At 43.9% G+C, this 27,315-nt stretch overlaps 1 protein-coding gene across 2 annotated transcripts in view; it reads left to right on the top strand.

Moving 5' to 3' along the window:
* The window catches only part of LOC112255105 (filamin-B), a 90,967-nt gene that overhangs the window by 31,371 nt on the left and 32,281 nt on the right, over positions 1-27,315 (top strand). For both annotated transcript variants that reach the window (XM_042324946.1, XM_042324947.1), the window contains exons 4-22: positions 604-751; positions 3,016-3,209; positions 5,461-5,623; positions 5,815-6,009; positions 9,872-10,009; positions 11,916-12,042; positions 14,546-14,682; positions 15,169-15,362; positions 15,513-15,626; positions 15,700-15,843; positions 17,758-17,881; positions 18,118-18,278; positions 18,527-18,787; positions 21,734-21,851; positions 22,124-22,392; positions 24,415-24,693; positions 25,777-25,917; positions 26,181-26,361; positions 27,047-27,220. In XM_042324946.1, coding sequence (XP_042180880.1) covers positions 604-751; positions 3,016-3,209; positions 5,461-5,623; positions 5,815-6,009; positions 9,872-10,009; positions 11,916-12,042; positions 14,546-14,682; positions 15,169-15,362; positions 15,513-15,626; positions 15,700-15,843; positions 17,758-17,881; positions 18,118-18,278; positions 18,527-18,787; positions 21,734-21,851; positions 22,124-22,392; positions 24,415-24,693; positions 25,777-25,917; positions 26,181-26,361; positions 27,047-27,220 — 3,262 coding nt within the window. The remainder of the gene's footprint in view (positions 1-603; positions 752-3,015; positions 3,210-5,460; positions 5,624-5,814; positions 6,010-9,871; positions 10,010-11,915; positions 12,043-14,545; positions 14,683-15,168; positions 15,363-15,512; positions 15,627-15,699; positions 15,844-17,757; positions 17,882-18,117; positions 18,279-18,526; positions 18,788-21,733; positions 21,852-22,123; positions 22,393-24,414; positions 24,694-25,776; positions 25,918-26,180; positions 26,362-27,046; positions 27,221-27,315) is intronic.

Genomic DNA, 27,315 nt, shown 5'->3' with positions numbered 1-27,315 from the left:
AAATCAATCATACAACACACCCAAGTTAAACGTCTGCAAACAGTCTAGCTGTTCCAAGAGTAATTAACATTATTTATACAACGGGTGGGTCTAGTTCTGAACGCTGATTTGGTTTAAACCACGTTCCAGCCGGTGTCTAGTCCACAAGCCACCACTGGCTAAGTCTATGATGTTAAAATGCCTATTTTACTCTGTTCAATCTCACTGCGCAATCCACTGTCTCATCAGCCCAGCCAGGCAATTTATAAACTTGATGTCCACTTTAAAAAGCATGTTGACACGATCTCCCATTTCTTTTAGACTAACATTTGGTTTCCAACAGCAGAGATTTGTATAAACCTGTCTCTCTGATATTGGCAACATTGTATTAACACTCCAGACTGACTCTGTGGCGTTAACCCTGCCTCCAGACTGACTCTTTTACCCACAGGCTCAACAACTTTTGTTTGAATACTGAAATCTGTAGATTAGATCATTTGACGCTGACCACTTTTCCTGACCCATGTGACGCAAACAGCAATTATAGGTTGTCAGCAGAACTCAGGGCCGCATTGTGTCTGGAGAGGCTATCTGATATTGTCGGGTTTCTGTCTTCTGTATTAGGTGATTGCACCAGAGGAGATCATCGACCCCAGTGTGGATGAACAGTCCGTGATGACCTACCTGTCCCAATTCCCAAAAGCCAAACTGAAGCCTGGTGCTCCCCTCAAACCCAAACTCAACCCCAAGAAGGCCCGTGCATATGGACCAGGTAATGTATAGATATATCAAACTTTTATCCAAAGTGACTTTAGGTGCAGTGAGTGCGTTCATTTTTAATGTCTGATACCTGAAATGTTACCCACAACCCCTTTGCGAGGAATAACTTCTCCAAAACCGCACAACATTACTAGGCCCAAGCTTAATAATGACACCTTTTCTAAGTCCTACGGTGTGCCTGCCAAACACATCATGTAGCGGTCTACAGAGTTGACAAAACATTAACACCTCCCCAGTATTGATTTGCACCCCCCTTTTGACCTTAACAGCATCATTCATCATTTAGCCGTCTTACAGCTTATGGGTAGAAGCTGTTCAGGGTTCTGTTGGTTCCAGATTTGGTGCACTGGTACGGCTTGCCACGCTGTAGCAGAAACGGTCTATGGCTCGGGACTGGAGTCATCGTTTTTTGTGCGTTTCTAACACAGCCTGGTATAGAGGTCCTGGATGGCAGGAAGCTTGGCCCCAGGGATGTACTGGTGCCCTACTCACCACGCTCTTTAGAACCTTACTGTCAAGGGCAGTGCAATTGCCATACCAAGGGGTGACGCAGCCAGTCAAGATGCTCTCGATGGTGCAGCTCTAGAACTTTCTAAATCTTTTCAGCCTCCTGAAGGGGAGGAGGCGTTGTAGTGACATCTTCACAACTGTTTGGGTGTGTGGACCATGTTAATTCCTTACCGATATGGACACAGGAACTTGAAGCTCTTTACCCACTCCACTATAGCCCCATTGATGTGGATGGGGATATGCTCGGCCCTCCGTTTCCTGTAGTCCGCGATCAGCTGTTGTCATGACATTGAGGGAGAGGTTGTTGGCCTGGCACCACAATGCCAGGCCTCTGACCTCGCCCCTATAGGCTGCTCATTGTTGTCGGTGACCAGTCCTACCCGTCAGAACCCTTGATGGTGTTGGAGTCGGCGTGGCAGATGTGGTGTTGCCTACCCTCACCACCTGGGGGGGGCGGTCCACCCGGGAAGTCCAGGATAGAATTTGTTAGGAGGATTGAGTGAGGGAGAGGATTGTATAGCCTTGTATGTGTTAAGATCTAGCTTTACTTATTTGTCTCCTACTTGCAGGTTACATGCTGGTAAATGAGGAAAAATCATCAGCCACAAGAGACTCACGCCGACTGTGCAATTTCTTGTTTGCTTATGGGTCTATACAGCTCGTGTGTTCTTAGTGCAAGCTAATCATGAGGTATTCTAACTCGGGCAAGCATAAACTTGAGACTTCCTTAACATGAGATCACCAGCTGTTGACAGACACACCCCTCTTCCCTTCTTACCCTGGTCTTCTATCCGGTTTTGACGATGCAAAACGAAAAATAACAGCGAGCTGTATTAACATGTCCTCGTTCACCAACGACTCTGACAAAAAGGACAGGAGTTCTTCAGGACCGAGTTCGCCCAATCTGTTCTGATTGCACTTTAACCAGTAGAACAGAGGGCGATGGTGATCTATTTGTTGGCCAACATCGTCAGGATGCCGGCTCGCTCGTTTTTGAGTTTTTTTTTCACTGCCATTACCTTGGGTCCCGGGGATTAGGGCCTGGTCCGACTCGTTGGTCCGAAGCTGTTCTGTCTAAGGAAATTATAGCGGAGACATTATGTACAAAGATCAGCTTACAATCAGTAATGAGACAGATTTTATAAATGTTATTTCATAGTTTCGATGTAGTTACTATTCTACAATGTAGAAAGTATTCAAAACGAAGGAAGAGGACAGATACATTGAGACAGTTTATCTGCTCTCGTAAAGCTGATCTCCCCTCTTTAAGGAAACACAATGGAGAGGTCCACCTGTAAATTCTGTTGCTTTAATGCCTGGTTCATTCCTTACTGGACAGGATGGCCTGGATTCCCCATCTGATCAATAATGCACAGGCCGGCTATAGGTTCAGCAGCACTTTCCCTCCCATCAGACAGGAGAATGAAAGCACCGTGATCTCTGTTCCATCCATATGCTACAGTGTCAGACCCCCCTGGTCTCTGTAATCCTTGGACCCTGAAGAGGCTTTTCCTCCGTGTAACACAAGTCCTAGATTTCACGTTGCTTTCTGTGAAAGTGAACACACTGCTCGGACACTTTATTTGCACTCCGTTCCAAATCGACGTCATTGATCTGATTCTGAATCCGTTACTGAAGGATGAAGACCTGCAGTACTACAGACCTCTGGAGACTGTTATTGAGTACAGTCTCCTGCATCTTCTACAGTAGAGTATCTGTTAATCAGTCAGATCTCTCCCTCCCCAGGTCTGGAGCCAGTAGGTAACAGGGTGTTGCGTCCTGCTGTCTTCACGGTGGATGCGTTCAGTGCAGGTCAGGGACAGGTCACTGTTTACGTGGAGGATCCAGAAGGAACCAGAGAAGAGGTGAAGGCGGTTCCTAACGAAGGGAAGAAAACCTTCAGTGTCACCTACATACCCCAGGTTATGGGTCATCACAAGGTACAGTACAGCCAAGTCCCTTTGTAAAACATTCATGCAGTTAACCATTACTACGAACTGATCTTGTGCCATTCCCCCACAACTCTGTCTGCTGCGGTGACCGTATCTCCGCCACACCAGTGGTCACGAGTCATGAAGGTAGTCAATTCCACATGTAGTCACGGTAATTAGGCTTCTCTAAGCTCTGATGCTGCTGATGGTCATTAGTAGCCTACCAAACTTGTTAACTGCCTGGTACTCAGCACTCTATTGTCCCTCTAACCACTCTGACATCAATGCAAATGTAATGGACAATCTAATCAAACACTTCATGAGAGCTCATGTTGCTCAACATTTCTATAGGCTATGCATTTGTGTGAAAACAGAGTGATGGCCTCTACTAAAAAGAGGATCCCATCAGCTTTCTATCAACCTGGCCTATTTATTTCTCAACTTTCCTAATATTAAACTTATTAGGCTCATCTTTACAACAGGAGTATAGCCTACCTGACGGGCATGAACATGAACTACGGGAGAGTTGTCCTCCTGCTATTTAATAGATGACGTGTGTTTTTTTTTGCCGCGTCCCCTTTTCAAAATGGCTGCGTGATAATGATCCGTTCTAACTCGTGTTATTTAGTATATGTAAAGACCAGATGATTAAATCAAGAATAGTGATGGGTGACGATATTATCCTATCGCTTGTGTGTTTATTATTGTAATCATAATCGCACACCTCATGTAGCCTTACCCCACAGGCCTATGTTTTGATAAGTTATTTGGTCACTTGTTGTGATGAACTTTAAATTAAGGACATCAATCCATTTTACAAGGGGTTTAGAGCCTAACTGGGATACATAAGCAGAGTTTCAAGTTTGGGGAAGATAATTTTTAACTATAAAAATGCCTCTTTATAATGAAAGCATTACATGCATAATCACATTTAGGGGTTGCTTTTGACAATGGTGTTTTCCCTCTAATAGCCTACCGTGTGTTTCTGCGCTTAAAATGTGAAGAAAAACATGTTAAGCTTAACTTTCTGATCTATTGCGTTAAAAAAAATGTTTTTGATGCTAGTATTAATTTGGGCACTCGCTTCTCACTACTGTTCTAGTCTGTGTTTTAGAGAATTTATTTCTCGCACTGACTAGTATAGGTTGACCTATGGGGGATATGAGATTGCCGTAGGCTAGTGCTTTTCCTGTTCGTTAGGCCTACTCTTGTTGGCTGAAAAATTCAATGTGGACAGTTCTTCACCTTGGAATTGAAATAAGACGCGTGTGGTTGTCTTCACTTGTAGCCTGTGAGAAAGCGCTGATCACATGAGGTGCTTCTGAGCATGCAGCTGGGAGAAGAGAATTATAAGGATTCTATTTAGCCCAAGGGCAAAAGGCATGGAATTTGGATATTTTTCGTTCATTACGGTTAAAGGGGATGCCGTCAATTCCAGGCTTTATAAACCGCTTGTCAAATTGTGAATGAGAGACTGAAGTGTACAGCCTGCACAAAAAAAAAAAAACTGAGCTCGTGCCTTTTGAAAAAAAGTTAATTGGAAATCATGCAACCTTACAATGTATTAAAAATCTGAACATGTAGCCTAACGTTTGTAGAACAAGTTACATTTAACTCTACGTTAAGCATTTAATAATACCTATTTCTTTCACCGCTCAACACAGAATAGCCACGTGTGCACTTCATCAAATCGTTTGGAGATAATATTTCTATTTTATTAGGTTTTGTGCAATTGATTTCTTCATACTATAAAATAATGCCACTGAATTCTAAGCAAATCTAGTCCATTAAATGAACTAGTGTAGCCTACAGCCATTTGGCATAGTCAGATCAGGACCTAACATAAGGACAACGGAGTATGTTAATCTGTTCTACTGAAATAAACTAAATATTCTTCATATGTTTCTTTAGTCCTGTCTAAAATAAATGGATTTATTGTGAAGGTGTAGACTATCGCATGGCTTTATTGAAAGGTGTAGGCTATATTACATGGATGTATTAGAATGTAGATGTTCCAGAGGTCTGCATTAGTGGCTTGTAGGCATGTGTGGAAACCTGAAGATTGCCATTTACCAGGTGACACAATTTGACTGCCCCAGTCCTACCCACAACAGCATCTTCACTTCATTTGGCAAGCTCTTCATTCAGTTCTAGAGTCAAGTTCTTCTCTTGACCGGGAGCTTGTCTGATAGTGTCTAAATTGTTTGGCGGCATGAGATACCACTTCATGTTGATTTTCTGACATGGTTGTCTTGTCTAGGTGACGGTGCTGTTTGCAGGCCAGCAGATCCCTAAGTCTCCGTTTGAGGTGAGCGTGGACAAGGCTCAGGGAGACCCCACCAAGGTTACAGCCAAAGGGCCTGGACTGGAAGCTATAGGAAACATAGCCAACAAACCTACGTACTTCGACATATACACTGCAGGTTGGTTCTCTTCCCACAGCTGCTTCTGTTAGTAGGATAATAACTGACCAAATTTGCTGGGTTGTTGAACTTTGTTTATTAGCAGTTTGAATTGGTTGCTTTATAGACTGGTCCCAGATCTGTATGTTTATGGCAGAAAAGTGAATCTGGGTGCTTTGGCTAAAGTATTGCTGTGTTCCCCTCACAACTAGGGGCAGGAGTGGGAGATGTGTCGGCTTTCATCAAGGATCCCCAGGGCAGACCGTTGGAGGCCATGGTGGAGGATAAGGGAGACAGTGTGTTCAGGTGTACCTACAAGCCCACCCAGCAAGGTCCTCACACAATCACCGTCACCTTCGGAGGCATCGCCATACCCAAGAGTCCTTCTACTGTCAACATTGGACCAGGTGAACACTAATCTAAGCCTAGTGAGCGGGGGGTTTAATCAATTATATGGATTTTATTTTAACCTTCTGAAGACAATCCAGACATTTTACATTTTCAACCCCACTAAACCTTCTGAAAACTTTAAATTTAAATTCAATTCTAGAACCCCTGTTCCCCAGGTCTAGCCTATATACAGAACTCTGGCTAGATTCTAGAACCCCCTGTTCCCCAGGTCTAGCCTATATACAGAACTCTGGCTAGATTCTAGAACCCCCTGTTCCCCAGGTCTAGCCTATATACAGAACTCTGGCTAGATTCTAGAACCCCCTGTTCCCCAGGTCTAGCCTATATACAGAACTCTGGCTAGATTCTAGAACTCTGGGTCTGACACTTGGGTGTACATAGTTTGTCTTGTTAGTTTCCACTGAGTGGTCAGCTGCCTCCGCCGGCTCAACTCATGTCTCACCACCTACAGTACTTACTCACCCTCTCAGGGGGGCGGTGACCTAGCTCGACTCTGGCTGTCGGGTAGCTGCTGGGTCAGGGCTGAGGGGATGGACAGGTGTGATTAGGAAAAGATGAAAGTGGACAGAAGGAGAGCATTAGGACTAAAGGCGTCAGCATGGTTTGGCTGGCGCCTAGACAAACTTGGCTAGCTGAACAGAACAAGTGTGCTTGCCTACGCTCTTAAGTCCTTCACTTAGAAAAAGTGGCAATAGTAGTGTTTGTCCATTAAGAACTCAAGATATATCATTAATGTTGAAGTTTTTGTGGCGGAGGTCTAAGTGGTAAATATAACTATGCTGTTTGCTGCAGTATTTCTCACCGAGGGGGGGAGGGAGTGAGTCCTCTCTGGTTGAATGACAATACTTTGACGAATCCCTACTGTTGACTAATCACCGATGAAGGGGCGTAGACGTTCTCTCTGAACTTCGGCTTGCTTCCAGAAAAAATGTGCCTAAACAGCCAAACTCTCACCGAAGTCCAAAATGTTAGAATATATGGACAAACTCTTTCGCCTGGGAAGCATGTGGATGCCTTAAGCCAGGACATGGTGGACAGGGGAGCTGGCAGCCTTGTTCAGCCCTTCTCTCTTCCTCCTACAGCCTAGCTCATAAAACCCTAAATTCCATCTCCCTGATGCAGCTTTTCCACGCCACAACGACCTCACGGCACAGTACAACACGGTGCCATGACCCTAAACCCTCTGGCTTTACAGACCCACAAGTTGATTTTCCAAAACAGGATTTGTAGTCATTTAATTTTATTCAAATGGATAACTGAAACCGAGGCGGTTGTTGAATTGGGACGTGAGCATCTATTTACTGTTAGTCTACAAACCCCCTCCGACTTCAAGCATTCTCAGTTTGGAAGCATATTACAGGTTAGTCTTGGTGATGTTTGTGAGGTAGAGTTGCAGGCTTGTCCCAAATGGCACCCTGTTCTCTTCAGTACACTACTTTTGTCCAGAAGTCTCCCAAATGGCAACCTATCCTCCATTTAGACAACTGTTTTCTTTAGTCATGTTGATTATTATGTCTGAATGAAGCCCCCTTCATTTCAACTGCTTGACGCCTACAGTACAATCTGTTCTACTCCAACTGCTTGAGGCTATTCCAATGCAATGTGTTATTTCCTCATTAGTTTAATTTATGAGTAAGCAGATAATGTCTAGTTTGATTTGAAATGTCAGATTTGAAAAAGGCTTTTTGGCGAAAGCAAACTATGCTATTCTGAGGATCGCACCATAGTAAACGAAGCATATTTCAACCCTGTTGGCGTGACACAAAACGCAGAAATACAAATATAAATCATGCCTTACCTTTAACGAGCTTCTTTTGTTGGCAATCCAATATGTCCCATAAACATCACATGGTCCTTTTTGTTCGATTAATTCCGTCGATATATATCCAAAATGTCAATTTTATTTGGCGCTTTTGATCCAGAAAAACACCGGTTCCAATTTGGGCAATGTGACTACAAAATATCTCAAGGTAACTGTAAACTTTGCAAAAACATTTCAAACTACTTTTGTAAATTCCATAAAGTTGTATTAAAGTAAATGATCAATAAAATTGAAGACTGGGTGATCTGTTCGATACAGGAAGAAAACAAACTGTAGCTAGCTTTCTGGTCACACGCCTCTATCTAACAGTACACTTCAAGTTACCATCGTTCAAGATGGCTGTACTTCAATACACAAAGAAAACCTCAACCAATTTCTAAAGACTGTTGACATCCAGTGGAAGTGATAGGAGCTGCAAGAAGGTCCCTTAGAAATCTGGATTCCCAATGTAAACCCATTGAAAAGAGTGACATCAAAAAAAATCTGAGTTTATCCTCAGGGTTTTGCATGCTAAATAAGTTCTGTTATACTCACAGACATGATTCAAACAGTTTCAGAAACTTCATTGTTTTCTATCCAAATCTACTAATAATATGCATATCTTCTGGGGATGAGTAGCAGGCAGTTGAATTTGGGCATGCATTTCATCTGGACTTGAAAATACTGCCCCCTGTCACCAAGAAGTTAATCCTCAATATGAAGTCCAAAGAGCTGTCACTGCCAGTGAAGCAAGTCATTAGGCTGAAAAATCCAAATGAACCCGTCAGACATGGCAAGAAACTTGAGGTGTGGCCACTAATTGGTACATTCTTAAAAAGAACACACTGATCTCAGGAACCCCAAAAGGGCCGGAAGACCACAGATAACAACTGTGGTTGACAGAATAATTATTTCCCTGGTGAAAACCCCCTTTACAACAGTTGTCCAGATAAAGAACGCCCTCCAGGAGGTCAGCATGTCTGTCAGTTAACATTGAAGAGAGACTTCATCTGTATTTACTCCGACTGTTTTCCACAAGATGTAAACCCTCAAACAGGACGATAAGATTTGTTTCCCAAACAACGTCTAAAAGATAAAGCCTGTACAGTTCTGGAACAACGTCCTATGGACAGACGAGACAAAGATGAACTGGTACCAGAAGGATGAGAAAGCGTATAGAGAAGGGTAATAACTGCTCATGATCTGAAGCATACCAACTCATCTGTGAAGCATGGAGGTAGTGTAATGGCCTAGGCATGTATGGCTGCCAATAGAACTGCTTCTCTTGTATATAGATGCGACTCCTGACAAATTATGCTGATGAATTATGAGCTGTTTAGGGCTTTTATTTGCTCAGATTCAGCCAAATGCTTCAAAACTCATCTGGACAGCGCTTCAGTGCAGATGGACAATGACCCGAAGCATACTGCGTAAGCAACCCAATACTTTTTTTTTTTTAAAGGCAAAGATGTGGAATGTTCCGCAATGGTTTAGTCAATCACTTGACCGGAATCCAATTGAGCATGCATATCACTTTCTGAAGGCAGAACACCCCAAGAACAAGCAGGAACTGAGGACCGCTGCAGTAAAGGCCTGGCAGAGCATCACCAGGGAAGAAACGCAGCATTTGGTTCCAGACTTCAGGCAGTCATTGACTGCAAATGATTTGTAACCAAGTATTAAAACATAAAATTTAATTTACTTTTTAGCCCCTAAATTTGAGACCACTTAAAGTGCTGTAATTCCAACACCGTTCACCTGTTTTAGATGTAAATATTCTCAAATTAAAGCTGAGTCTGCGGTGTGGTGACATATACACAGCCTAAATGATAACATGGTTAATGTCCAAATATTAATGGCCCTGACTGTAAATGAGTTAAGTACTGATATGCGAAACTGTCTTAAGTAGTACTTTTAGTATTTTACTCCGCTGGTCTTTAGCACAGGACTTATTCACTATGTTGACCCACTACTGGGAAAACATGAATGAATAAAGATATTAGTTTCAGGGCTTAGGTGATTCATGTATGAAGTCTCCTTCGTCTTCTGTGTTTCAGCGTCAATGCCAGGGTCGTGTCGTGCCACAGGGCGTGGCCTCCAGCCCAGAGGTGTCAGAGTGAAACAGGTGGCTGACTTCAGAGTGGACACCAGGAACGCAGGGAGTGGGGATCTCAAGGTCTCAGTCAAAGGCCCCAGTGAGTTAATAGTTAATTTACAAAAAATAAGTGGTTTTTTTCATTGATGGTTTCTGACCCATTTTAACCTAGAAGTTCCATTGAGGTCAGAAGACTAACTCCACCCCCACTCGGTTCTCTAAATCTCCCTCAACTCATCCCTCTTCATCCTTCCCTTCTACCTCTCCCCTCTCTTTCCATACCTCTCCCCCTCTCCTCTTTCCATACCTCCCTTCTACCTCTCCCCTCTTTCCATACCTCTCCCCCTCTCTTTCCATACCTCCCTTCTACCTCTCCCCTCTTTCCATACCTCCATCCTACTCCACTCTATAGTAAAAGCCACCTCCTGCTGGTGTCTCTATAGCAGGGGTCTCCATCCTTTCCTAGCATATATTTTGTCGTGACTGGGTCTATTGATACACCATCAAGTAACTTCCAATAGGTACCCTTTACGAGGCCTTTGTCTTGGTGGTTGAATCTGTCTGAAATTCACTGTTTGACTAAGGGACCTTACAATGACCTGTGTGTGGGGGGTACAGAGATGAGGTAGTCATGGTGTAAAACACTATTGTGCACACAGTGAGTCCATTCAACTTATGTGACTTGTTAAGCACATGTTATCCTCTTGAATTTGAGTGTTTCTGTAACAAAGGGGTTGAATACTTATTTACTCGAGACATTTCAGATTCAATTTTTTTAAATTTGTCAACAATTAACACAATTCCACTTTAACATTATGAGGTATTGTGTTAGTTAGCCAGTGACACAATCTCAACTGAAACCATTTTAAATTTGGGCTGTAACCCAACAATGTGCACAAAGTTGGTGTGTGAAGGCACTAGTTTGTCAGGTGAGTTTTCTTTGCGGATAAATTTAATGTTTGGGGAAAGTCTTAGTCTATCCACAAATCGATTGTCATTAGCATCGCTAACTGGCTGCATACGGACTGATGGCCGGCGCTGGCTGGCTGCATACCGACTGATGGCCGGCCAGGGGGGGGGATATGTGGTGGCCTGGATACAGTAGGCTGGTGTTGGCACTGGTCTAGAGAATGGTATGACCACCATGGTTGGTAGAGCCAGTCCAGCTGGTAGTCTGACCAGAAATCCTCGACCGTCGGCCTCGTTGGGCTGCTAAGCCTGGTCCCAGATCTGTCTGTGGTAGAGCCAGTACACTAATGAGCCCGGCCGGTGCTAGAGAAGCTGGACCCGGTCAGTCAAGACATACCAGTAGCACTGCGGTACGAGACCTGGGTCGGCTCATGAATCACTGACACATACCATGCTACTACCAATTTGTATCACTCATCCCCCCCTCTCCCTTGTAACTATTCCCCAGGTCGTTGATGTAAATGAGTGTTCTCAGTCAACTTTAACTGGTGAAAGTACAGGTTAAATAAGCTTATCTACCTGTTGTGGTGATACTTTTAGCCCCCAGAGGCTGTTTATCATAACGGCCTTTTTGTTTTATCACAGACAGTTTTACTACTCATCAGTGTTTATACCAGGAGGTTGTCTGGAGCTCCTTTTGTCATGTAGATCACATCATTAGGCTCTTTGTTTTTAAATCCCTACTTCATCTGCTTCCCACTTAACTAATGTCGCTGATAAAATATTTGTTTACAAATTACCAAACCTGTTCACAGGGTTGGTCAACTTTGGAGACTCCTTTCGCTGGGACATAAGCCTTGTACTATTCGCAATCTCTAATATATGTTTTGATTGGATGCTGTGATGTCCTTAGGCCTAATTCAGACTGTTTTTTGTTATCTTAATGTGTATTGTGCAAGGTTCATTTGTAAAAGAGACCTTGGTGTTAAAACCTTTGTCACCAGGGAAGTCATGTTAATTATGCTTTCCTCCCTCTTCTCTCCTCTTTCCTATCCTCTCCTCCATCCTCTCTCCTCTATCCTCTCTTCTCCATGTAGAAGGTATGGAGGAGCCAGTGAAACAGAAGGAGTCTGGTGATGGGGTGTTTAACTATGACTATTACCCTCACGCCCCTGGGAAGTACACTGTCACCATCACCTGGGGAGGACAGCACATCCCTAAGAGGTGAGGTGATTGGACCAGGAGCGTCAAAGGTGTCACTTCCCCGTTATCTATGCTTTTGGATTGTTCATCAAAAGCTCCATATATTAGACTGTCACCTGACATGTTGGGGTTGAGTTGGTTCCTTTGGCTCATGTATGATGACTAGAGCCGTGCATGTATGTGGTGGGAGGGGTTTGGCTTATCCGTGGCTGATTGGCTGATTGTTCGTTCTCTACATGTTGGTAAGAACTCATTGGGAGCTAGGGACTTAGGTGAGGTAGATTGTGGGAGCTAGGGACTTAGGTGAGGTAGATTGTGGGAGCTAGGGACTTAGGTGAGGTAGATTGTGGGAGCTAGGGACTTAGGTGAGGTAGATTGTGGGAGCTAGGGACTTAGGTGAGGTAGATTGTGGGGGAGCTAGGGACTTAGGTGAGGATAGATTGTGAGGTAGCTAGGGACTTAGGTGAGGTAGATTGTGGGAGCTAGGGACTTAGGTGAGGTAGATTGTGGGAGCTAGGGACTTAGGTGAGGTAGATTGTGGGAGCTAGGGACTTAGGTGAGGTGAGGGGAGCTAGGGACTTGTGGGAGCTAGGGACTTAGGTGAGGTAGAGGGACTTGTGGGAGCTAGGGAGGGACTTAGGTGAGGTAGATTGTGGGAGCTAGGGACTTAGGTGAGGTAGATTGTGGGAGCTAGGGACTTAGGTGAGGTAGATTGTGGGAGCTAGGGACTTAGGTGAGGTAGATTGTGGGAGCTAGGGACTTAGGGACTGAGGTAGATTGTGGGAGCTAGGGACTTAGGTGAGGTAGATTGTGGGAGCTAGGGACTTAGGTGAGGTAGATTGTGGGAGCTAGGGACTTAGGTGAGGTAGATTGTGGGAGCTAGGGACTTAGGTGAGGTAGATTGTGGGAGCTAGGGACTTAGGTGAGGTAGATTGTGGGAGCTAGGGACTTAGGTGAGGTAGATTGTGGGAGCTAGGGACTTAGGTGAGGTAGATTGTGGGAGCTAGGGACTTAGGTGAGGTAGATTGTGGGAGCTAGGGACTTAGGTGAGGTAGATTGTGGGCTAGCTTAGGGACTTTAGGTGAGGTAGATTGTGGGAGCTAGGGACTTAGGTGAGGTAGGGATTGTGGGAGCTAGGGACTAGGGACTTTAGGTGAGGTAGATTGTGGGAGTGGGAGCTAGGGACTTAGGTGAGGTAGATTGTGGGAGCTAGGGACTTAGGTGAGGTAGATTGTGGGAGCTAGGGACTTAGGTGAGGTAGATTGTGGGAGCTAGGGACTTAGGTGAGGTAGATTGTGGGAGCTAGGGACTTAGGTGAGGTAGACCGTGGGAGCTGTGTGTCACATTGTCTCACATTTCCCGTCACCAGGGCTAGGCTCTGTACCCTGAGAAAGAGACTGTTGGTCACAGACAGATTAACTTAACAAGCAACCCTGGAAATGATGCTTTTAGTGTGTAAGACCTGGTTTCAGCATGAGGAAATGTATTCATTTTTATGCCACACTGACGATGGAAACCTGTGAAATTATGTAACTGAAAATAATTTACTCTGTCACAGTTCGCTGTGAGTGGATTTAGTCTTTAACATTTTATTTCCATATCTTCATTGGGCTATACTACAATGGGGATTGGATTACAGGTCGTAACGTGGTCTTAGAGGGCTCTGGCAATGCTAATACAAAGCTTGGGAGACTGTTTAGGAAAGGGCTCTGGTCTGTTCGTGCTCGGCATGGTCTCCTGGAATTACCCCCATGCTGTTACCATGGTGTTACTAAGCATTGAACAGGCTCCCAGCTGACCTTGTGTCAGAGCCAGTGCTCTCCGTACCAGGTTGAAATGTCACTATGGGACGGTTCACCCATTTTTGAACGTGATATCGTTTTTGGGTGTCTGAGTAATGTTCTGTCGCTTTCCCGGGGTAATTTAATGTTTTCATGTGTGTACAAGCTCTTGATCAGACACTCGGAATAAATGTAGCAAAACTGTTCTGTCATTTTTTAAATAATTTCTTTGACTTGATTGCTGCCTTATAAAACATTTTGGGACCAAATCAACACGAATGAAACAAATACAATGAGTTTGAGGGTAATGTTCCTAACCACAGGCCCTTTTAAAGCCATTTTATGGAGAGGTCTGCTTGGCTACGGTACTACCATGCCTGAGAGACGGATTAGCTGGTATTACCTCCCAGACAGACTGGGTAGTCTGCCTGTTACCACGGTCTGTCTCTGCATTGAACAGGCTCTCAGCTCCCAGCGTTACTCACCTTAATGGCTGTCTGCCCCTCCCACTAACTTACAGACCTTTTTAAAGGCCATGTTCTGAAAACAATCCCTACTTGTTCCTGTGCAGAAAGACACCACTGTACTCGGTAGCGATGGCAAGGCAAACGGGACATGAAGCACATAGAAATGAGATACTACAGGCATGATTATGGGTTTCACCAATCCCTCTGTAGGGTTGTATTTTATTTCCCCCCCAAACTCTTTGGAACATATGTCTAACTATTGTGTCTCTGTCCCAGTCCGTTTGAGGTGGGGGTTGGTCCGGAGGCGGGCCCTCAGAAGATCAGGGCCTGGGGGCCAGGTCTGGAGGGAGGCATGGTGGGTAAATCGGCTGACTTTGTGGCGGAATCCATCGGCACTGATGTGGGAGTTCTGGGTAAGTTGAAGATTTGGTTTTTGTATCAAGGCAGTCTGTTTTTGGTCTGTAGGTCCTACCGTTAATGCGTTGACCATTGTTCTTCGAGAGTTTTTAAAACAACCAGATGTTGTATATCTGCTTGCTGTAGCTCCCCCCCCCTCCCAAACAAAATATCATTAAAGCTTTCAGTGATGCACATCCAGTGTTGACATTCCCTACATCACTCATCTCATATGTATATACTGTACTCTATACCATCTACTGCATCTTGCCTATGCCGCATGGCCATCACTCAGCCATATATTTGTATGGACATATTCCTTTATTTTTGTGTGTATAAGGTAGTTGTGGAATTAGATTACTTGGATATTACTGCATGTTTGGAACTAGAAGCACAAGCATTTAGCTACACTCGCAATAACATCTGCTAACCATGTGTATGTGACCAATAACATTTGATTTGGTCTTTGTTAGAGATAAGCCATTCTACCCTCCCTCTAACAGGCTTTGCCATCGAGGGCCCGTCCCAGGCTAAAATAGAGTGTGAGGACCAGAACGATGGTTCATGTGATGTGAAGTACTGGCCATCGGAGGCAGGGGAGTACGCTGTCCACGTGATGTGTGACGACGACGATATAGAGGATAGTCCCTTCATGGCCTACATCGTCCCTGACAACCAGGACATTAACCCCAGCTTGGTGAGTGTCACTCTTCCTGTCTCCTGGGGGACACCAGTAGTGAGACATTCTAGAGGACCTAGTACAGAGCCCCGGGGGACACCAGTAGTGTTAGTTAGTATCTGCTGCTCCAGTAGCATATCTGTAACTGTGATATTGTGATTGTTTCAGGTGAAGGCCTACGGTCCAGGCCTGGAGAAGAGTGGCTGTGTCATCAACAAACCGGCAGAATTCACCGTCAACACTAAGGATGCTGGGACAGGCCCCCTGAAGATCTCTGCCCAGGTAAGACAACCCTATACACACACACACACACACACACGGTGGTAGTGGTAACTATGTTGTCTCTAACCCACAGAGTGCCGAGGGCGGTCCCCTCGACGTTAAGGTGAAGAAGACTGGAGACGGTGTCTACGCCTGTTCCTACACGCCCGTTGCCGCGGTCAAACACACAGTCGCCATCACCTGGGCAGGAGTCAGTGTACCCAACAGTCCCTTCAGGGTAAGACCAGTGCAGGACAATGTCCCTGAACAAAACATAACCGCTCTGGAGGGTAATAAGACTAAAACAACCGCTGTCTGGTGTCCCAAAGGGGAGGGGCGATCGTTACATACCCACAACCACTCAGGAGAATACTACTTACGGTACCCTAACCACTAGACTGTAATCTAACCATGACCGCCTTCACAGGAATATTTTCTTACAATGATCAAACGCCATGTGATTACTTGTCTATTTCTATACTTTTACACTACAATATATTTGGTTTATTTGTTAATAAACACTTTCTATTTCTGTAACTATTTAATCCAATCAATATAATTGGTGAGAGCGTAAGACATTATGTTATTTTAGTCTTTTTTAACTTCATTAGTGTCTGTCACGTCAAGATTCACGTAAAGAGTTTAATATAGTCTTTCTATCCACTGAGACGTTTGACAAAAAAAACAATGTTGATTTACTCGTTCAAGATCCTCAACAAATCTTTAATTTGATGTATCTAATAGTCTCAGCATGACACTATGCTGCCGGTCTGTGACTCGGGCCGCAGCCCACCTAAACCGGATCAACTACATTTCTAGAAGACATTGTTAGGAAAGGACCACAGCATCTATTACAACTACTGTCACACGTTACTGAGCATTACAGTATTTAAAACATGTTAGTGTTTCTTTCCAATTCAACTACTGTCCATTCATACCAAATGAATTCCAACTGATCGTTTAACTCGTTTATTAGGTTGAAGGTATTTTCACATGATCCCATCCAACCAGGGTATGATAGTCCAGTGTTGGTACATTTTTGGAAATCAATCTCAAGGTTTAACAGAATTTGAGGTCAATCTCTAGGCCCTCTTTTCAAATAAGATGCATCTGAGATTTAATTTAGGCTACCTTTTTACAAGTTCAATGAGCTTCCTTGTTCACATTTTCTGCCCAGAGTAGCAAACTCCGCAGGAGGCTAGTAAATGTTGGCGATGGTTTGTAGTCTGTCCGTCCCTTTCCTCTGATAATCCGTCTTCATATTCTGCCGGTGACTTGGGTCTGCCGGTTCACCTTCAGCATTCGACCTGAAACTGAACTGTCAAACGGGCGAAAATGGGCCTTTCCCACCAAGTCAGCCATTGTTTAATCAGATTTTAACCAAGGAAGGCTATACTGTAGTTACTAAGTCTCTGTCAAAGTTGCCTAATGGAAGAAAGAATATCGCACATGTGCTTACCCAGATCAAGATTGAATATATGCATTTTATTTAACTAGGCAAGTCGGTTAAGATCAAATTGTTATAAATAACAATAGTATGCGGCTATAATATTACTTGTTAAAAATCTATCTGTTATACATCGGTTTTTATGGACAACAATCCAGGCCTACCAACATGTAAATTATTCTGCAGGGGATGACGAGATACAAATAGCGAGGCCTGATACTGTTTTGAGCAGTCTTTTTTTTTTAATGAGTTTGTTTGGCTTTTGTAACAATTTTTGAAATAAAGATATTACATGATCAAATCAGAGTTCTGGCAGAACCCAAAACCGTCTTTTTATTGGCTTAACGCCAGTTGACCCCCCTCCCCCTCTCTCTGCGCGACGCACGTGGCCTAGCTGAACCTGCACATAGCCTAGCTGAACCTGCACATAGCCTAGCTGAACCTGGACACTGACTTCAGAGTTTATATACACAATTGTATCATCTATTTTTGGACAGTGACTTTCCATTGTTTTGTTGTAGTTTGCAGTTTGTACGCTTCCTGTTCCTGTTTCCTGTTATTGTCCTAAACGTTGTTACTGTCAATTCTCTGAAACTAAAATGGTTCTGTGCGCTCCGACCTGGGTGTCTTTCCAGAGGTGTAAAGCAGAAGGGGAATTTCCATTGGACCTTGGGTACAATTGAATAAGGTACTGTTGTTGTGCAGGTGACTGTTGGGAAGGGCAGCCATCCTCACAAGGTGAAGGTTTTCGGTCCAGGAATAGAGAGGACTGGACTGAAGGCCAATGAACCCACACACTTCACTGTGGACTGCACAGAGGCTGGGGAAGGTAACACACACACACACACACACGCCGAATTGACACAGCTGTGGGAAGCATTGGCGTCAACAAGGTCCAGCTTCACTGTGGAACTCCTTTCAACACTTTGTAGAGTCCATGTCCCCGACGAATAGAGCTTTTCTGAGGGCAAACGTGGCTGCACCTCAATATTAGGAAGGTGGTCCTAATGTTTTGTCCACTCAGTGTGTGTTCCAGGGGACACTCAGTGTGTATGTGTGTTTCAGGGGACGTGAGTGTGGGTATCAAGTGTGATGCCAATATAATCAGTGATAAAGAGGAGGACGTGGACTTCGATATCATCCCAAATGCCAACGACACCATCACTGTGAAGTACATCCCTCCTGGAGCTGGACGGCTCACCATCAAGGTCCTCTTCACTGACCAGGTAGGTGACCGATAACACACAGCAGTTTATTATGCTCAGTTCCCATTGGCTTTATAGGGCAAGGCAGCTCTCTTAGGACCCAGATTAAGCCTCTAGTCCAGGACTACGTTTAATCTGTTTACAGGAAACGGGCCCTTAATGTGGAGCGTAATAGTCCGTTCACCTGTCTTTGTGTTTCTACGTATGTAAGATATGTCTCAGTAAATGTTCCCCTCCTGTGGTTTTTATTTAAGTTTTCTGTTTCGTAGGAGATTCCCATCAGCCCGTTCAGGGTCAAAGTGGAACCTTCCCATGATGCCACCAAGGTCAAGGCCGAGGGTCCTGGAGTGGCTCGTTCAGGAGTCGAGTGTGGCAAACCGACCCATTTCACGGTGCACACTAAAGGAGCAGGCAAGGCTCCCGTGGACGTCCAGTTCACTGGTACTGGAAAGGGAGACGCCGTCCTAGACTTTGACATCATCGACAACTACGACTACTCCCATACTGTCAAGTATACTCCAATACAACAGGTAACTACTTCCATACTGTCAAGTATACTCCAATACAACAGGTAACTACTTCCATACTGTCAAGTATACTCCAATACAACAGGTAACTACTTCCATACTGTCAAGTATACTCCAATACAACAGGTAACTACTTCCATACTGTCAAGTATACTCCAATACAACAGGTAACTACTTCCATACTGTCAAGTATACTCCAATACAACAGGTAACTACTCCCATACTGTCAGGTATACTCCAATACAACAGGTAACTACTCCCATACTGTCAGGTATACTCCAATACAACAGGTAACTACTCCCATACTGTCATATATACTCCAATACAACAGGTAACTACTCCCATACTGTCAAGTATATACTCCAATACAACAGGTAACTACTTCCATACTGTCAAGTATACTCCAATACAACAGGTAACTACTTCCATACTGTCAAGTATACTCCAATACAACAGGTAACTACTTCCATACTGTCAAGTATACTCCAATACAACAGGTAACTACTTCCATACCGTCAAGTATACTCCAATACAACAGGTAACTACTCCCATACTGTCAGGTATACTCCAATACAACAGGTAACTACTCCCATACTCTCAAGTATACTCCAATACAACAGGTAACTACTCCCATACTGTCAAGTATATACTCCAATACAACAGTTGAGTCAAAGCACCAGACATGGGTTCCAATAGTATTTAACATCTTTCATAACTTTGAGTTTGATCTAGCCTGTCTGGATTTTATTTATTTATTTTACCTTTATTTAACCAGGTAGGCAAGTTGAGAACAAGTTCTCATTTACAATTGCGACCTGGCCAAGATAAAGCAAAGCAGTTCGACAGATACAACGACACAGAGTTACACATGGAGTAAAACAAACATACAGTCAATAATACAGTATAAACAAGTCTATATACAATGTGAGCAAATGAGGTGAGAAGGGAGGTAAAGGCAAAAAAGGCCATGGTGGAAAAGTAAATACAATATAGCAAGTAAAACACTGGAATGGTAGTTTTGTAATGGAAGAATGTGCAAAGTAGAAATAAAAATAATGGGGTGCAAAGGAGGAAAATAAATTAAAATTAAATACAGTTGGGAAAGAGGTAGTTGTTTGGGCTAAATTATAGATGGGCTATGTACAGGTGCAGTAATCTGTGAGCTGCTCTGACAGCTGGTGCTTAAAGCTAGTGAGGGAGAAGTGTTTCCAGTTTCAGAGATATTTGTAGTTCGTTCCAGTCATTGGCAGCAGAGAACTGGAAGGAGAGGCGGCCAAAGAAAGAATTGGTTTTGGGGGTGACTAGAGAGATATACCTGCTGGAGCGTGTGCTACAGGTGGGAGATGCTATGGTGACCAGCGAGCTGAGATAAGGGGGACTTTACTTAGCAGGGTCTTGTAGATGACATGGAGCTTGTGGGTTTGGCGACGAGTATGAAGAGAAGGCCAGCCAACGAGAGCGTACAGGTCGCAATGGTGGGTAGTATATGGGGCTTTGGTGACAAAACGGATGGCACTGTGATAGACTGCATCCAATTTGTTGAGTAGGGTATTGGAGGCTATTTTGTAAATGACATCGCCGAAGTCGAGGATTGGTAGGATGGTCAGTTTTACAAGGGTATGTTTGGCAGCATGAGTGAAGGATGCTTTGTTGCGAAATAGGAAGCCAATTCTAGATTGGCATTTTGTGTGTTCTGTTGGTCAGCTAAGCCAGGCAAGCTCAAACACCGCTGGAGTCTGTCTACACTATTTCAAACAGTATTGGAACCATCTGTCAACGTTATTGTGAATGTTAAAATGGCTATACCTTACTGGTTCTTCCAGCCAGATAAGAGCCCCACACTGGACCTGTCATAATACCCATAAAACCTAGCTGTCAAACAGGGAAATGGTTCCAATCATTTTCCCTCCCTTCATGTTTCCAATAGGGGATTTCAGAAACACTTCAAATAAGGGCTCTGTATCGTGTAGGTTTACCCTGGCGTGATCTGATAACCATGTAAATCTCTCTAGGACAATGTGACTCATCAATCTGTTCGTCCATATTTACTCTGATTCTAAAATGCTAATGAGCGTCAAAGTAGACGTCACGCAAAACTACAAATCCCAGCAAGCTCCTGCACGTCATCTCTAGCTAAAACCTTTGCTGAACAAGTATTGTGTCCATGTTAAAGTTGCGCAAGATAATTCACTTAATTGTCCATTTAAAGATAATACCAAATCACCAAGGTATTTATAGTTCTTTATAATAACCTAAATTGTGTTTTAGTTTTTTTTGCGTGTAAATACAGGCTAATATATTTGAGTCACCTATAGAGATTTACAAGGTTACCAAAACGTCACACCAGGGGAAGTCAACACAAAACAGCCCTAAGTGTTTCTAAAATCCTCTGAGAAACGATTTGGAACCATTTCCCTATTTGACTGCTAGGTTTTATGGGTATTATGACTCATGCTCCAATCAATTCACATTTTATTGGTCACATACACATGGTTAGCAGATGTTAATGTGAGTGTAGTGAAATGCTTGTGCTTCTAGTTCCGACTGTGCAGTAATATCTAACAAGTAATTTAACAAATTCCACAACAACTACCTAATGGATTAAGGAATGGCATAGGAGTATATGGAGGAGCAATGACCGAGCTCCGCTGTGGTACTGTGTAGCATCCTGTCTAGGGACAGGTACTCTTTTTAACAGACATTCTTCATCTGTGATCACTAGTATAGGTAAAGGCTCAATTAACGTGGTGTTTGTCTCTGTCTCGCTCTGTCTCTGTGTGCCTTCTGTCTCTCTCTCTGTATGTCTTGCTCTCGCTCTGTCTTCCTCGCCCTCTCTGTGCCTGCTCTTGCTCTCTCTGTCGCTCTGTCTCCCTCGCTTTGTCTGTGTGCCTCTGTCTCGCTTTGTCTGTGTGCCTCTGTCTTGCTCTCTCTGTGTTGCTCTGTCTCTAGGGAGAGATGGTAATCATCATAACATTTGGAGGAGATGTCATCCCCAAGAGTCCCTTTGCTGTGGGAGTGGCTGCTCCTCTGGATGTCACCAAGGTCCAGGTCAACAACCTGGATGGCAGTAAGTAGTGTTAACCTTTGACCTAGCGGACGCTAGCTTCCTACTGGATCAGCTGAAAATTTCCCAGCTGGTGTTCAGCAGGCAGCATGCCTCTATGGTGCTACGACAGTTTGCCATTTCAGGAAAAGCCCTTTTCATGAACCCCCTTCCCTACCACTAGTGGAGGGGGGAAATTGTTACCTGTGTGCCTTCATAGGATTGTCTTGGTGCTTTGTTCTTTAGGACGGGTCTTTAGAAATGTTAAACTACATTCCCTCTCCCTGTTTGTTCAGGAGTGGAGGTGGGGCAGGACCAGGAGTTTGTGGTGGACACCAAGGGAGCGGGAGGCCAGGGTAAACTGGAGGTGAAGATCAGCAGCCCTAGCGGTAAGCTTGTCCCCTGTGTGTTGGAGGCTCAGCCTGGGAAGAGACCCGAGAACAGCACAGTGAAGTACATCCCCAAGGAGGAGGGTCTCTATGCTGTGGAAGTGAACTACGATGGACACCCAATCCCAGGCAGCCCCTTCCCTGTGGAGGCCACACTGCCTCCTGACCCCAGCAAGGTACAGCCGTACACTGATGTACAATGTCATATGTCTCACTGTAATTACCTTGTAGTTTCATGAGATTATTTCATGATTGTATATATAATTAAGGCAGTTATATACATACAATTTCTAGACATTAATATGCATTTTACAACAGATTTCACAATACATTGTCTTCAGGCCACTACACTACTGCAACACAATCTGTGTGCATTTCCCTGTCTCAGTCCTTGCTGTTCCATAAGGTGTTATCTGTTTTTTAATCTAATTTGCTTTCATCAGTTACCTGATGTGGAATAGTTCCATGTAGTACTGTGCCTCCCATAGTCTGTTCTGGACTTGGGGACTGAAGAGAACCCTGGTGTCTTGTGGGGTAGTGATGTGTGTCTGAGCTGTGCTAGTGGTTTAAACAGACAGCTCAGTATCTTAAGTTTGTCAACACTACTTACAAAAACAAGTCGTGGGGCAGCAGTCGGTCTCAGTACAATAGGTGTCACTACAGTCGTTGGTTCGAATCCAGGCTGTATCACATCTGGCCGTGATTGGGAGTCCCATAGGGCGGCACACAATTGGCCCAGCGTCGTCTGGGTTTGGTCTCGGGGGTAGGCAGAAATTGACTTACAATGACGAACTGACTTGATGATACATTAACATTTTTTTTATTTGAATAAAGTTAATCTCTCCTTTACTTTGAGCTATGAGAGATTGACCTTCATATTAATTTGTCATTCTGCCCTGTTCTGGACCAATTGTAATTCTCCCAAGTCCCTCTTTGTGGCACAGGACTGAACAGTAGTCCAGATGAGATACAACTAGGGACTGTAGGACCTGCCTTGTTGATAGTGTTAAGAAGGTAGGGCAGCGCTTTATCATGGACATACAACAGTAGCTAAGATGGGGAGAAGTATCAATATGTTTTCACCATGACAGTTTACAATCCAGGGTTACTCCAAGCACTTTAGTCTCCTCAATTTCTTTGTAATAATATGAAGTTTAAGTGAATGACTTGTCCCAAATATAATGCTTTTAGTTTTGAAATATTTAGTTTAACTTAGTTTCTAAATGGGTGGCAAGAAATAACTGCAGTTCTTTAAGTGTTGCAGTAATTTCAGTTGCTGTAGTAGGTGACGTGGGGTGTTGAAGCACCTGCATACATAAATGCACTCCTTAATTAAGATTGAATAAAGGGGGCCTAAACAGCTTCCCTGGGGAATTCCTAATTCTACCTGGATTTTGTTGGATAGGCTTCCATTAAAGAACACCCTCTGTTCTGTTGACATCTAACTCATTATCCACAATATAGCAGGGGGTGTGAAGTTTTATCATGTACGTTTTTCCAGCAGCAGACTATGATAAATAATCTCAAAAGCCACACTGAAGTATAACAAAACACCTCCCACAATCTTATCAATTTCTCACACAAGTGATTGATTGGATAAGTACCATGCATGTTGAATGCCCTCCACTATAAGCATGCTGAAAGTTTAAGTTATTTACTGTAAAATAGCATTGTATGAGGTCAAACACTATATATATTTTTTAAACTAAGCGTTGCTAACAGGCTGGTTGCTTGGCTGTTTGAGCCAGTAAAAGGGGCTTTACTATTCTTAGGTAGTGGAATGACTTTACCTTCCCTCCAGGCCTGAGGGCACATACTTTTCAGTAGGCTGAAATTGAAGGTGACAGATGGGAGTGGCACTATTATCCTCAGTCATTTTCCATCCAAGTTGTCAGACCCTGGGGGCGTGTCATTGTTGATAGACATTTTTTTCACTTCTTCCACACTCACTTTACGGAATTCAAAATGACAATGCCTGTCTTTCATAATTTGGTCGGATATACTTGGACGTGCAGTGTCTTTCATAATTGTCGGATATACTTGGACGTGTAGGCTCTACAGGATGTCAGCTAGTACAGCGAGTGTTTGATCCCCAATCTAATGGATTATTTCATTTTTAAAAAGCATTTTTGCTTCTGTTTAGTGGCGGATAACTGGCTGTTTATTGATTATTTAGAACGGACGGTTTGTCCCTCCAGGTGAAGGCGTTTGGTCCAGGTCTGAAGGGCGGTTTGGTGGGTAATCCCGCTGAGTTCACCATCGACACTAAGGGTGCGGGGACCGGTGGCCTGGGCCTGACTGTGGAGGGGCCCACCGAAGCCAAGATCGAGTGCTCTGATAACGGGGACGGGACCTGTAGCGTGTCTTACCTTCCCACGGAGCCAGGAGAGTACCTGGTTAACATCCTGTTTGAGGAGACCCATATCCCAGGATCCCCCTTCCACTCTGATGTCAACTGCCCCTTTGACCCCACCAAGGTAGGGATGCATGTGCAGATACGTACACTGGTTGACTGTAGCTCGGTTGGTGGAGCCTGGCACTTGCAATGCCAGGGTAGTGAGTTCAAATCCCGGGACCACCCACATGTAAAAATTGTGTGCACACATGACTGAGTCACTTTGATAAGAGCATCTGCTTAATAACGCATAATATATACGGGAAATTCAGACCCCTGTACTTTTTCTATTTTTTAACATTATAGCCTTATTCTAAAATGTATTAAATATTTTTTTCGTCATCAATTTACTCAATACCCCAATGACAAAGTAAAAAAACACATCTATTAAAAAAACAAACAGGAAATATAACATTTATGTAAATATTCAGACCCTTTACTCTGTTTGTTGAAGCACGTTTGTTAGTGATTACAGCCTCGTGTCTTCTTGGGTATGATGCTACAAGCTTGGCACATGTATTTGTGGAGTTTCTCCCCAGATCCTCAAGCTCTGTCAGGTTGGATGGGGAGCGTCGCTGCACAGCTATTTTCAGGATTTTCGATCAGGTTCAAGTCTGGGCTCTGGCTGGGCTACTCGAGGACATTCAGTGATTTGTCCTGAAGCCACTCCTGTGTTGTCTTGGCTGTGTGTGCTTAGGGTCATTGTCCTGTTGGAAGGTGAACCTTACCCCAGTCTAGCAGGTTTTCATCAAGGATCTTTCTGTACTTTGCTCTGTTCATCTTTGTAGATTGATTTGAGGGGGAAGAAAAGATGTAATACATTTTGGACTAAGGCTGTAACCTAACAAAAATGTGGAAAAAGTCAAGTGGTCTGAATACTTTCCAAATTAAGTGTGTGTACTCGCACACATCCCTTGTTCATTGCCTTCATGCCGGACAGTAATAACCATCCTGGGACTTATAACACTACACTGTTAAACTTGTTTTTATCATATTTATTTTTCTTGCTAATACTGTTACGATTGTACTGATGTTTAGGGAGACTTTATCATTCATTACAAGTAAAAACCAATACGACTACTGATGTTGAATGCCCTTATTGTAGCCAAGTCCCTCTGGATGAGGGTGTCTGCTAAATGACGAAATGCCTCTATCATTCTGTCAGGTGGTGGCATCGGGCTCGGGGCTGAAGAGGGCCAAGGTGGGAGAGGTCAGTGTGGTGAATGTGGATTGTTCCAGGGCTGGACCGGGTCAACTCACCCTGGACGCTGCCTCTGACTCTGGCAACAATAAGGCGAAGACCGAGGTGTGTACCATGGAAGAGTGGTGATCTTAACAGATTGGAATATTAAATATTTATAGAAATATAAATTGCTTAATTGAACTGTTCATATGATGGTAGGAACCCTACCTACACTAGCCTTATTAACCTGTTGACTCTTGAAGTAGTCCATTTTTCTTATGTCCTGCATATCAATCTCATAGAAAAGCCTAGTTGTAAGCTAACTAATGTGCTTACAGGTACAAATCCCCTTCAATAGTTTATCATTTTTAAAATAATTAATTCAGGTGATCGACAACAAAGATGGCACCTACACAGTGACCTACGTGCCCCTGACCGCTGGGATGTACACCCTGCTACTGAAGTACGGAGGCAAGGCTACGCCCGGATTCCCTGCCAAGGTGATGGTCGACCCTGCAGTGGACACATCCAGAATCCAGGTGTTTGGCCCCGGAGTGGAGGGACAAGGTAGAGTTTATTTACAGACACTCTGTTGCTCTTTGGGGTGTATGTTTCTATAAAACACTTTGTGACAACTGTTGACGTACAACGTGTTTTAAAAAAAAAAACATGATTTTTGGAGTGGCACTGAGAAGTAAACTCATGAAACTGTTTATGTATTGTAGCGTGTCTTTAACCTGGGTAACTGTAGGAGAGGATTGGCTTTATTGTCCCTCTGGGTACAACCTACTCCAACTGAAAGTGACTCATCTTCATTCTGATCGACCACAACTGCTGTTAGTTTGACACCAGGAGCCCTTTTGTGTAGTGGCGAACATTGCTTTGTCAAGAAGAAATGGGAGCGTTTCTAGAAGCATCTCGGCCTTCTGAATATCGCTGTAGCGGTTGAACAGTGAAGTCTATAAAACCATTACCTCACCTCAGAGCAGTGACATAAGGAACATCACGTCACCACTGCTGCCTCCATGAAAGACCTATTAGAGTTCAAAGGGGCAGTTGGTGAGGATGGCAAGTTGACAACCCCCACACAAATACAGACGTTGAAAAGCACAGGGCCAGCTGTGTAGCACCCCTGGATGGAGAGCAGGTTTTTTTGTGTGTGTGTGTGGGGAACAAAGTCAACAAAAGCTCAACATGACTTGGAAATGAGTCGACCAAAATTAACTATTTATTTAATTTAATTTCTCTCCAGCGTTGTTCCGGGAAGCTACTACGGAGTTCACAGTAGATGCCAGGTCTCTGACTAAGAAGGGAGGTGACCACATCAAAGCCCAGGTCAGAAATCCCTCTGGTGCCATGACTGACTGTATCGTCACTGACAAGGCGGACGGGACCTATGGCATTGAGTACACACCCTTTGAAAATGGTAAGAAACCGGCTGCCTTTTGAGCACTGTTGACGTAAGAAGATTAATGAATAGATTTGTGGTTGGTTGTCCAAATGGTTGACATCTCTCTGATC

Source organism: Oncorhynchus tshawytscha, linkage group LG07 (genome assembly GCF_018296145.1).
Source record: "Oncorhynchus tshawytscha isolate Ot180627B linkage group LG07, Otsh_v2.0, whole genome shotgun sequence".
Classification (NCBI taxonomy): Eukaryota; Metazoa; Chordata; class Actinopteri; order Salmoniformes; family Salmonidae; genus Oncorhynchus; species Oncorhynchus tshawytscha.
The sequence above is the reverse complement of the archived record's forward strand: the minus strand, read 5'-3'. Positions and strand labels throughout refer to the sequence as shown.